At 52.4% G+C, this 12,454-nt stretch overlaps 3 protein-coding genes across 3 annotated transcripts; all 3 read right to left on the bottom strand.

Annotated features, from left to right (window-relative positions):
- Positions 1 to 452: 452 nt before the first annotated feature.
- On the bottom strand, positions 453 to 3,369 carry MIND_00420300 (Ricin B-type lectin domain-containing protein; the record flags this gene model as incomplete). The annotated part of the gene is made up of 8 exons (XM_037361020.1): positions 453 to 786; positions 836 to 940; positions 991 to 1,079; positions 1,133 to 1,298; positions 1,347 to 2,087; positions 2,135 to 2,485; positions 2,539 to 3,149; positions 3,199 to 3,369. The coding sequence occupies 8 exons, from the start codon at positions 3,367 to 3,369 to the stop codon at positions 453 to 455; spliced, it is 2,568 nt and encodes an 855-aa protein (XP_037221312.1).
- Positions 3,370 to 4,279: 910 nt separating this feature from the next.
- On the bottom strand, positions 4,280 to 7,123 carry MIND_00420200 (Calpain catalytic domain-containing protein; the record flags this gene model as incomplete). Its single annotated transcript, XM_037361019.1, has 15 exons — positions 4,280 to 4,769; positions 4,819 to 4,831; positions 4,878 to 4,989; positions 5,042 to 5,265; positions 5,312 to 5,409; positions 5,452 to 5,494; positions 5,543 to 5,905; positions 5,951 to 5,978; positions 6,035 to 6,054; positions 6,105 to 6,117; positions 6,176 to 6,392; positions 6,435 to 6,508; positions 6,560 to 6,629; positions 6,681 to 6,857; positions 6,906 to 7,123. 15 exons carry the CDS (start codon positions 7,121 to 7,123, stop codon positions 4,280 to 4,282), a joined length of 2,160 nt encoding a protein of 719 aa, XP_037221311.1.
- A 781-nt stretch (positions 7,124 to 7,904) lies between these two features.
- On the bottom strand, positions 7,905 to 10,138 carry MIND_00420100 (uncharacterized protein; the record flags this gene model as incomplete). The annotated part of the gene is made up of 9 exons (XM_037361018.1): positions 7,905 to 7,952; positions 8,001 to 8,844; positions 9,055 to 9,067; positions 9,117 to 9,162; positions 9,209 to 9,293; positions 9,346 to 9,625; positions 9,675 to 9,712; positions 9,759 to 9,935; positions 9,987 to 10,138. 9 exons carry the CDS (start codon positions 10,136 to 10,138, stop codon positions 7,905 to 7,907), a joined length of 1,683 nt encoding a protein of 560 aa, XP_037221310.1.
- Between the last annotated feature and the right edge of the window lie 2,316 nt (positions 10,139 to 12,454).

Below are 12,454 nucleotides of genomic sequence, written 5' to 3'. Positions count from 1 at the left end.
TGAAGAACACCAAAAATTCAACTGGTATCTCAGGTCGTAGACCTGTGACCAGCGGTTTCGTATGTCATCCATAGAATGGTCTGTTGAACTCAGTTCCATCGATGTCCATGCAAGAATAGCGAGCGCCGAGGTACGGTACCGCACGTATCGAAGTGAGGGTGAATGTTGCTGACTAACACTGAAGTGTCATCCGTTTTGCCACCATGGCACCAACAGCCACACAGAGCAAAATATCGGTAAATGTGTTAGCTGTCCTCTTCTCAGGAGCGGAACTCGGCGCTGGATGTCTTGTGTTCCCAGTTAAAAACGCTGCTGTAACTGCACAGGTCGGCGCTTGAGTACGGCAGAAAACCCTGTCGACTCTGGAGAACATCTCGGGGCAAACCCCGCAACGTCACTAGGTAGAATAAGTCTTTCTATTCCCACTTTTGTGATTTTACAACAAACAAATATTACACCGCGGTAAGCGTGAATTGTTGCCTCCCACTGGCATCATCAAACGAATACAAGTCCACCAAATCTGTGCCGCAGGAAGCAACACTCAGGAAAGTGTTGCAGCTCGCGCGGCCGCTGTAAGGCTGGATGTTGAAGCCATTCCCCGAGGGGTTCACCACCCATCGCTGGCGGCCCGAGCCGTCGTCGCGGCTATATAGGTCAACGAGGTTGCTGCCACATTGGCCAGAAGACAGGAAAGTGTCGCATCCGTCACGCCCACCGGCGACCTTGATGTTGTAGACGTTCGTCAGTCCATCGACAGGGACGAATTTGAAGCGCTGGCGGCCCGAGCTGGCAAGAAAAGTAAGCAACAGGCCGGTTAATCAGATTATAAACCTACCCTTCGTCAGAGCCGAAGAGGTCGACCTTGGCCGACCCGCAGGCCGCAACACTCAGAACGTTGTAGCATCCCGACCGTCCACCAACCGTGATGCGGTATGTTTTCCTGCAAGTCGTCAACAAAAGCCACATGACGACAAAAAAATATGCACGTACGAAGTGTCCACACTCGACGGTTTGGCTTCAGGCAAGCCAGGCTTGTTCAAACCTTGTGCCAAAATACTGAACATGCCACCGATGACAGGCTATCAGATAGAATTAATGAAATGCGACTGAAAGATGTTGTTCAACAACTCACTCGTGCTCGGAAGCCATTTGCTCCACCATTAACAGTGTCGTACCAGTCACTGAATGGAACCCGAGAAGGCGAAGTGTTGATGAATCGGTAGACACCATCGACAATGCTCTGGCGAAGCGAAGCATCGTTGGCAGAAGCGGCTGTCCACAACTCCCAATCGACTTTGCTAAATGAAAAGTCAGACGATTCCGCTCTCGAAAAAGTATCGACTCACGTGTAAGTGTGGCGGACGTCCAAGGGCACTCCATAGGTATTCATGACTGTCTTGTACTTGGCGTCCTCGAGCGCAATGGTGTTGGCCGGAATCAGATTGAGGCCAAGCAACTTGTCAGGGAAAAGGTTGTACTTGAGCGACCACGTGCTCGTGTTCCCATACGCAAGGTTGAGATACTGGCCAGACGCATCCCTCGAAACGGCGTCCCATGTTGCCGTATACTGCTTCGCAACTGACGAGTACCGCAGGGCATCACCCGTTTTGCCGACAAAGTTCGCGATTCTGCCCATTTCACCCAGACCAATGATGCCCTTGAGTGCGAGATTGGTCGCATTCGAGATCGGGCCGGCGAAATCGTCGGTGGTCAGTTGGTGATCGGGGTAGAGCGTATTGGCAACCAAGAACTCGGCCCACCCACGGAAAAGGTTGTAATGTGTGGTCGCCCAGGCCTTGGCGTCGCTTTGGCTTGTCGGATTTTGCAGATACATGCCAACCAAAATAAGCATATTGGCGGATTCTTCGACGGGCATCTCCTCTCCTCCTCCGTCGTTGTGGCCGTCAGCATTGGGGTACGAAGAACCCAAGTCATGTGTCGCGTAGGACCGCGGCCAGAGGCCAGACGACATGTAGTTGATGTGGGGGTTGAGAATAAGACGAATGAGATCTCCGTTGAGGTAGTAGAGGATCGGAGCGGCAGGGTAAATGACGTCCACAGTCTGCATGTTACCATTTGACGAAATTCTAGCACAAGATCAGAGCTCGAAGGCCAAATAGCCTGAGATACGCACTCTTTCAACATTAGCCAAGGTTCACTCGTGCTGCCAACCAACTCAACCCCTCCGAACGCCTGACGAGCAGCGAGAGCAACGATCGCTTCGTAGTTCGGGCCGTTAGCCGCATTAGCCGCGTCTGCAATCTTGTTGTCCAGGGCATTGGAACGACTGACTGCATTCGCCAAATCGTTGTAGAAGAATTGCAGCATGCCTTGCCAGTTAGACCAGAAGTTGGTCCAGTACGCGTTGACGGGAGAACGTTGCCAGGTTATGGCCTGGGGCCGGACATGGCCGATGACGTATGTTAGCGTTTGCGAGGGAGAACTTGAGACGTAGTTAAGGTTGTTGGAAAACGCAAAAATGGGCCTAAAAAGTTGATTTGCATCAGCACCTGAGAAACAAGATATGCAACTACTTACCATCCGTTGTTGATAGCCCTAAAGTTTGCGTTGTTCAAGTTGGAGAGCCGCCCGTTGGAAACAAATGCCGCTCGCATCGTCGGTGCATTATCGCCACTCTGCCACGACAACGAGTTCGCGTTTAGTGTTGACCATACAACGGTTCCCCAGTTGGGATAGTCTCCGGTTTCACTGAACTGCGTAGGGCTCTGGGTTTGCACGGTGAAGCTCTGGAGATTTCCGCCCGTAACCGAAACAGAGCTGTCAACAGCCCAAGACGCAACCTTGGAAGAGTCGCCATTAGCCCATTCGGCGCTGATGTCCACCATGATCTGCACAATATGCAGGGCGCCATCGGTAGAGCGTGCTTGAATCTGGAGGTATGACAGCGGGATCGACTGGAGTTGAGTCGAGTCCGGTTCGATGGGGGAAAGGAAAGTCAATGTTACTTCGACGGCGCCGGCTTGCATGACATAAATCGATTTTGTCGGTGTAACCGTCAGCGACTTTTGAACAGCATTCCCAGTTGAACCAATTGGATCCTGGCCCGGGTCACCCATTATTGGATAAGCTAGCCCATCGACCCGCGCGATAGCGGCCCATCCCTTGATTGAGCCGGTCCAAAATTTGGGCTAATACGACTGGTGAAATCGTGGGCAGAGAACGCAACAAGAAACATACCCATGACCCCACAAGAGTATTGGAATCAGACCATGTCGACAGGTATGGTGACCGTACAGCGAGGGGAACAGCTGGAGGGCGTACAGCAGCAAAAGTGGCACGTTTCTCGTTCAGTGGCTTGGACTGGACAAGGGCAAGCGCAGCAAGCGCCAGGAGCGAGAGGGCCCGCATCTTCCTGAGCCATGATGGATTACCGCCCCGGTATTTAAGGGACGCCCCCCGCCCACCCGAAGCAACGTTCAAACTTCAAACGCTTCGGCGCTGGCACGCGGAAGAAAGAGCACAAGACCAGCATATCAAGTTTGGGCGTGCTGATCGAGGCTGATGGTGACGACAAAAACTGGCCAAGACAGCGAGCTCGATGCGTAGGCCAAGGTTAGGCCAAGGTCAAGAAGACAATAATAGTCACCTGTCGAGACGTTTTCGGTGCAAGTTGAACGGGATGGACTGTGATGCGACCAAGGAAGACTCCGTAAGCATCGTCAACAAGACGTTTATCTCGAGTCTTGTGACACTCACAGCACGCTGCTGAGTGCGTCATGCCTTCAAGAACTATACGCAAGCAAGTCTGCTCCTGGCCGCGGAATTTTTCTGGTGAGGGCGAGATGAGGGGAGCCACAAGGGCCTTCAGCGTAATGTCTGTCAGCAGTTGCTGTCAAGGCTTAGTCGATGGGTGGATAGGATAGTGCTTCCCAAGTGCTTCCAGTCAAGGCGCCGGGAACAAGGCAAATCAAGAGCAAATTCACGTGTGATATCATCTTGGTCAGAAGGTCCACTCAAAACTCTTCTTGTACATAGCTTCTGTCAGACAACTCGAACTTGCCTTTCAACTTCTCTCAACACGCAACCCAGCCATAAATGTTGTGGACGTCATAATGATTCGCCGCGATGGTGGGCGACATCCGATTCTGAATCCGCGGGACCTCGTTCACGGAATCAAAAATGTTAGTGGAATTTGTTTGTCAGACTGTAATTCACCCACATAGTTACTCAATCCAACGTGCCTCTCGATATCAGAGCATTGAATCCACCTAGCAACTTCAAGTTCGAATAAACAAGATATATAGACCTAGAAGCGGACTCATAACCCAAACAGTTTCCATTCATCCACCTTCAGTCCCGCGAAACTCAACCGCATATCATGCCGTAGTTGCGCCTTCACGACAACATCCACGACTGCAGGCGTGTACACCTTGAGCCCAATAAACGGGGCTGCACTGTCCGGAGTCGGCTCTGATCTGGTTTCCTTTTCTTCTTCGTCATCATCATCATTGTCCTCCTCTTCAGATGGAGGCGGGCCCCTGCCAAACAGGACGACCTCCTTGGTGTCCGTCATTATCTTCACCCCAGTTCTGACGGTCTTGATTGTCGTGATTGTTGTGGTCATACCTGGCGCTTCGTCGTTCACCTTGGTCCCCTCAGTCGACACATCGTCGGAGCTGTCACGTTCGCTAGAGTCTTGTGAAGTCCTTTTCCTCTGGGCTTTCGCAGTGTCCGCTTTGCGGCAGAGATCGGCAAGGTCTTGTCCCGCCAGTATCCGCAAAGGAATTGGCACATTCTTTTCCTGCCAACTGCAAGAGCAAGTCAAACACCATTCCCGAAAGATCAGGATGCCCATACTCAATCTCAACATCTACACTTGTAATCAGCAACTAAACGACAAGGGCTACGACACGCACTTGTCGCAACCGACTCGCTTTCTGCCCGCTGGGTCACGACCCGCGTCACCTTACTCTGGCTCCACTCTTCATGGTTGGTCTTGTCCGTGAACGGTACTTTGTCCAGCCGACACTGTCGCAAAGCTCACTCAAGCTCCAGTCCAGAAGCGGAACGTCAGACATACATGGACAATATACTCCCCGGCCTCCAATTCAGCAAACTCCAGGCTCACGCTCCGCGACGTGTAACGTGAGTGCGGGGACGTGTCCACCGCCGCTTTCTGCCCCCTGCGATACAAGACAAAGTCGAAGTTCCAATAGCAAGCCGGCGATAAACCTTTGAAGAACCTGACATCGAGTTGGGACAAGACGATGACTGCGGCAGTAGCCGTTGAGAGGGAGAAAGTGACTGCATCAAAGGTTTTAGCTTTGGTTGGCGGGCACTGCGGACTTACAGCAAACATCGCCATATCCAAGACCCGATTCAGGGAACGGGCGTGGGTGCGATACCCTCACGACCTGGGAGCGGACAGTCCACGAACTATCAAATAATCTGGCAAACAATTAGCGCGGAGAGTTTCAGGCAGCCTCGAACCTTGTTCTATCAATCTGTTCAAAACACAAAAGGAAATCCTTGTCTGTCGGGAGATAAGTCCGAGACAAAGGGAGCTTTTAATTTCACTGACATTCCATGATGAACTTTCCCGGGTCTCCGAAAACGTGGCCCAGCGCAGGTAGCGCTTCCATCCATTCCGGCGTCCAGTCTTTAGAGCCATCCGACCAGGGGCCATTCCATTCGGCCTGGCCGCATGGATTGCGCAGCACAAGGAATCGCTTCCCGCCAAATTCGAGGGCACGAAGGACGGCATACGAGTGGTTTCCCCACAGACCGCTTATGGTCGCATTGAAATTGCCATTCCGCGTGGGGTTCAAGCCGTGGAAGGAACACGCAAAGAGGCGGTCGCGATTCGACTTGAGCAGCTCCTCTGTCCAAAATGTGTCCTTGTCGAGGATGTCCTGGATTGGGTTGAGCATGCGTAAGCACACGACTGAAGTGATATGAATCACCCGAGGAGAAGAAAGGAAGAGCATACCTTGCATTGAATAAAGCTCGATACGCCCCTTCAGTTTGAATGGGTCATCTGAGCATTTCGATCGAGCTGGATCTTTGAACGTACCCAGTCAAGTCTTCGATTCCCTAGGGACAGGACGTTGAGTTTTGAGTGGCCGACGGGAAGCTCGACACACATACCTCACTGGCCTGAGAACAGAACAGAACATGGTCAGTGTTTCCATTCGAGGACAGGCAGATCGCTTACGTAACCACTGTACAAGGAGCCATAGTCGCCATGCAATTTCGCATACGCCTTCTCAAGCAGTGGAACCCAAGTTTCTCCAATGTTCCCCGACTTGGCAAAGAAGAGTGTCTTGTTGCCCTTGCGGGCAGACGTATTATATTTCTCCTTGTCGTTTTGAAATAGCGCCTTCTCGGGTATCGACAGCTCTTCATATTTGGGGATCGAAGTGTAAAGAAGACTGACGACATTAGCAGTCATTGAATGCGAGATTAAAACGCACTCGTCGACAATTATGCTGACCCATCTCGTATCGCGCCAGAAGACGAATCCGTAGACACCGATTTGCTCGTCGCGCTACGAGATTCCATGAGTAAGTTGTCTAGGTAGAGCTTCGACCGAACTCACCGCGACACAGTACTTTTCGACAATCTGCGACTTGAGCGTCGACGTCGCGGCCAACGCGGATATAAACCAACTAGATATGCGCCAATTTTAAGAGCGGTCAGGCAAAACGACATGCACGCACCAATTAGAGCATCTTTGCCCCTGTATGACCTCGTTCGAATGCCGGTCATCGCTGAAGAATTTCGGGTTGTCGAAAAGCTCGGTGACGCGCTGGACATCGGAAGGATTGTACACATCGCCTAGAACGAGCCCGTTCAGACATCGGTCTTGGTCATTTTCGACATCGAAGTCCATATCTCTGGCCAGTTGTCAATGAAACAAATGTCACCAGGAAATTGAAACATACCGATACCGGACATTCCTTGCCCTACATTGTTTGGCTATACGCGTCACGTCCGCTCTGCACTCTTCGATAACACTGGCTAGTTCAGGGCTATTCAGCAACCCGACCGATGCGCCACCAACGCTCGATGCGAGGGCCTCTTCTACAAGAGACAGCTTGTCAACGTCAGGCATCGAAGTTTCTGCCTCGGCCCTGAACAATCTGAAGAAACTAGACGGCATGAGGGAGGGGAGGGGGCTAACGAACCGTGGCTCTCCCGGCGGCGCTTTTATACTGCTGGGAATCAAGAAGACGCGACTCGGGGTCCGGCGCCACAGGAAATAATAACTCGTCCAGTCTCCGAGGTGGCGATGAGTCTGGAACGTCCGCTGGTGTTGTTGGATAGCTGTGGGCGCCAGCGCTTAGTCCAAGAAAAATCCGAATATTTTTGACCCACATCTCGATCTCGCCAGCCTAGCCACCGCAAATGTCGGCAACAAAGTAAGGGACAGGCACTTGGTCATGCGCTCAGCGGAAAGAGAAGTGTGCTCATCGTCCCGGAGACTGGGTAAATAATGTCCATTTTAGGATACTGTAGGTGAATGTTTTCAGCTAACTGACAGATAATCAATCTAGACGGACGACTACTGACCAGTATTCCGCAAGGCAGGTAAAGACACCTTCGACGTCATAGAAAATGTCGGGCCGCCTCTATTGAAAGCACTTCATCGCAACCCGTGCGGAGAGCTGTTGCTACGATGAGAAGGGTCATAGTGTGACAGCTTTTATGTCAGATTTGATCAGAAAACATGATACAGCAGCTCAACTTGAGCTCTGACGGGAAATGAAGCTACAAGTTCTCTGAGAGAATGTCCGAGTTAATTTTGGAGTTTGGGCTTAACTCCGAGGTTGTGTGATCTCCGAATCCCAGGCTAGTATTGTCCGATAGCTTTAATGTTGCGGCAGCCGATATTCAGTCAGAAAATTGTGCATTAAGAACTAGCATCGGACATCTTAATCCCTTCAAGTCGATTTGAACGTAGGGAACTCGCTAATGCGCAACTTCGTAGCCTGTTGTCATCAGTCCACACGCGCCAAGAATAAGAGATCGGGACGCACGCCATACGGTGTCAAAGTTATCGTGGTTGCGGGTCCGGTGCAGGTGGGATTTGTCGGGGGCTTGGCAGCAAACGTCGGCGCCTGGATTGCCCAATTGATCAAGCACGCCCTCGCAGTGATCTTGGATGGTGTCAACCCCGAATCGAAGATCGGCGAAGGCAACACCCCAGACGAGGGCGGAGTGGACGAGAACGCCAAAGTGGCTGGGTCGATAGCGTATTGCCAGCTCGCCGTGGCATCGAACTCTAAGTCTTGAGCCATAGGCTGATCGGCATTCGTTGCAAGAACTTTAGTTTTTCGAGGGATGTCGAATGCATAGTTCAAGGGTCCACGATGCACAGCGATGGCTCCATGGGGTCGCGCCTCCGTTGTGATGACCGCAGGTAGATTCAAAACGAACGTTGTCGTCCCGGAGTTTGCCGCGACCGCCTGAAGCCCGTTTACTGGCGCAAGTGGCTTTGCTGGCGCACCGTTGATCGCGATGGTTCCGTTGACAACCCAGCCGGGAATGCGAACCTGGTAAGTGAATGCTGATTTAGCAGTGATGGTGGTGGTAAGTGTGTCGCTGAATGGATATAATCTTATCGAACAAATCGCGTCAAGATAGGGCTCGATAAAAAGTTGAAAGTTCGTACGTTGCGACATTGGCGGTGACAGCATTACCTGGACATTGTTAGCTAGCATCTTGACAAGAAACAATATATGCCTTGAGCGAGAGTGACCGACGTCGAGAAGGGTCCCAGATAAACATGCACAAGGGATGCCATATCCGGAGTTGTAACAAATGCGCTGGTGAACGCTCATCAGTTTTGTATTTTCACTCTTGCCAAACCCGACCAAATTACTTCGTGATAAATTTAGGCCATCCTTGCGGGTGATTGACGGTGCAACATGGGTAATTCGGCTCCAAACCAAACACATTCGAGTAGGGACCATCCAAAGGGAACGGATTTGTGCTCATATTTCCAGCGAATATTTGATTCTGTTGTTGGAGATATTGTCTTGCGGTAGAGGAAGTGGGTAGAGCGCAAGTTAGAGGTTATGTAGAGCGCACCTATTCCACATGTCTGACGAGGTGAGTGAGGTCAGGAGCTGGAATAGTATGTACATCCGCACCTCCGGTCAGCGTCGCCGGCAAGGCATTATAAGCAATGCGTTCGACCTTGATTGGAGTCAAAACAAGACTTCATAGCGATACTAAATATTACCCGGTCAGAAAATTTCGGATCGCCTATGACTTGGTAGAGATACGAGCCCGAGAACATAGTTTCGACCACGAGACACAACTCAGTGCTAAGAGAAACATGTTAGAGTTGAGCTCAGCCTCAGTTTCATTCTCCCTTACCCTCTTGTAGCTTCGAGACCAGCCAAATATTCGTCAGCCGCGTAAATTCCTGGCAAGATGTCGGCCAACGTCGAACAAGGAGTGATGAGGGAGGATGCCTGATGGCCGCCCATGATACTGAAACAACAAGTCCCAACCCAAACTGGCTGCGTCCAAATCTGATCTCCAAGTAAGGCCAATGATAGTAATGGAAAATCTGTGACAAGCCTGATTGGTTGTGTGTAAAGCGATAGGTCGCGGGAAGCGCTTTCAGCCCTTCTGCCATGTTGACTCCATGCCACTGTGCTGCTTCAGACTCAACCGTTGACGTCAAGGATTCTTTGACTCACAGTCAAGGGCAGATTGAATGGGTTGGGCGTGTTTTCGACTGAGTGGGATAAACAAAACGCGATTGCGCAGAGAGTGCAAAGCACCTGCCGCGGTAGGAAAATACTGTTGTTCTGATTAGCGTCAGTAGTACAGAAGCACAAGTTGGACTTTCCTGTTTCGAGAAAACCTTCTCCCATGGAACACCAGTCCACTTGAGCCGCTCCATCGTATCGATGAGTAATGCCTGACTTGCAGTTCCGTTGGGGTGATTGTCATAAAGCCTTGTAGAAGTCAGATCCTTGCATCAGTAAGAAAGAAAAAAGGAATAAAACCATTGCAGCGTCATCACAAAATCCTCCCATCGTGTTGCCGTCCATTGCTCGACTCCAGTATTATTACTGCGGAGCATAGAATTCGCGAGCGTGACAAATTTGTAGAGTGCATTGACCACGGACGTGGTGAGTGTCGGGTCGAACTCTGTCATTTGAATGGCACCAAAGAAGAAACTGTAAGTACATTGATGTCAAAGCCAGCCGGATTGGAACTCAACACGTACGGGTAACGACCCCAGAGGTAACGAGGCTTAGGGCCTGCTCGGTGTCACCGGGATCGATCCCGTAGCCAATCTGGCAACGGGCTCGGCTAGCCCTAGCCAGTCTCGGTATGGTATCCATGCCATCAACAGGCATGACAACGGGGCCGGAGGTTGGCGGAGATGCGTCAAATAAGATTAGTCATGTATTTAAGGTAGATCAAAAGACATATCTCGTCCTCCCCTCCTCGTTTCGACGCGTTTTTTGACTGGGAATCGGCGCCATGCCCTCCGGCCCTTCCCGTGACGCGTCCAGAGCCTTCCGTGACGCATCCAATGCCTCGCAACAGGCTATACTTGCCCAACAGAGAGCACAAAAGAAGAAAGCACTAGCACAGCGTCAACGGCACATTGCGCTGGTGTCGCTTGTGTGTATGGTTGCAGCATTCACTGTCTCTTTTGGCATGAATCTCACTGATCCCATCCCTCTCAACACCTCTGCTCTTACTGGTCAGGTCTGGGTGGATGAGCTCCTTGTTGGCAGTGATATCCGGTTCTATCGCCAGCTAGGGATGGCCAAGCATGTCTTCCTTCGACTATTATTCGAACTCCAAATGCATTCCGGGCTAACCAATTCGAAGCATGTCACGGCCACGGAGAAGCTTGCAACATTCCTTTACTTCGCCCGGATCGGCTGCAGCTCACGTGTCCTCCAGGAGCGTTTTCAAAGGAGTGGGGAAACTATCAGCAAATCCATCCATACCATCCTTAACTGCTTGACTGGGTCTTTCTACACAAAGCATATCCATCTGCCACCAAATAACACTCCACCAGAAGTCAAAGCGACACGGAAATTCTACCCATACTTCCGTGAATGCCGTGGCGCAATCGACGGCTCTGTCAGGGGAACCTCCCTTTCGGCCCCTCGGAGACGATCCCGATTCCGGTCCGACTCCGGTTCCGACTCCGGTGATCGCATCACCGCCTCCGTCAGGCGCATCGCCGCCCCCGCCTGGCGATCCCCCTGGGACCTGGCCTGCGACATGGCGCAGGCATACTGCACGGAGCAACGATCAACCTTGGCGCGTCAAGAGCGCAGTATATAGTTCCGCTACCTAGCAGGCGGACCCTTAGAGTTTCTTCTCTTCGGATCCTCCCCTGCTAGGTCAGCCTCACTTGTATTTGCTTACTTCTATTCACTCTTCGGATCCTCCCCTGCTAGGACCTTGATCTCAGGCCTCCGGGGTTGCCCTTACAGCAGAAGAAACTCTCTACGGGATCAACCGGACAAGATTGCTAGGTTCGGCGCTGACTCAGGCTCGGAATACGAGTCCGTTCCGCCCTCGTCACCGCCCCTACCACTTGTCCCCTCCTCCTCTGTCACTCCTGTCGTCCCCGCACCTGTCATGCCTTCCGGAGCTACTCCTGACGCTGACACTCGGCTGGATGCACTCGAGGCGAAAATCGACCGCCTAACTGAGGCCCTTACTCTTCTCACCACCCAGGCTTCCGCTGCCGCTGCCGCCGCTAATACTGCTGGCGGACCCCAAACAACACCACCCCCGGAGACGTCGATTCCGACTCCGACTCCGGTTCAGGGCGATTCCGAAGCCCTCTTTGGCGACATCAACCTCGCCTCAAAATTGGTCTTGCGACCAAACCCTCCGTTCACCTTCAACGGCGATCGGAAACGCGGCCGCGCGTTCCTTTACGCGGTCCGCACCTACGCCCGCCTTGCCCCTGAGGCCTTTGTGGTCAACGGAGAGGCGAGTGAGGAAAAGGCCGTCCGCGCTGCCATGTCGTTTATGGCAGAAGGACCCGCTCAGCAATGGGCGGAGCGCCACGGAAGCAAAGCCCCGTTTCCGTTTCCGTCCTGGGGCTCGTTCGTTTCCGAGTTTCGACTCCGGTTCGTCGAGGAGAACGAGCAAGATCATGCTCTCTCCAAACTGGAGACTTCCGCCTATCACATGGGCACAAAGGATGTCTACCAGTACACCGACGACTTCGAGGACCTGATGGACCTCGCCGGATTCGAAGACGCGTTGGTCAAGGTGACCAAGTTCCGCCACGGACTTGACCCCTTGATCAACAACGGAATCACGTCCTCGAACGACCCCCGGACCTCCGGGACTACCTTAGCTGGCGCACCCGGGCCTTCCGTCAATACGAGGCCCTGGTCCGGGCCAAGCTGATCAAGTCAGCCCCCCCAAGACGCCTGGCGGTTTGATTCGGACTCCGTTTCCGGTCAACCGCATCCCGGCTCCGGCC

Source organism: Mycena indigotica (genome assembly GCF_014461135.1).
Source record: "Mycena indigotica strain 171206Taipei chromosome Unknown Mind.scaff0004, whole genome shotgun sequence".
NCBI lineage: Eukaryota > Fungi > Basidiomycota > Agaricomycetes > Agaricales > Mycenaceae > Mycena > Mycena indigotica.
This window is presented reverse-complemented; position numbering and strand designations above follow the sequence as displayed.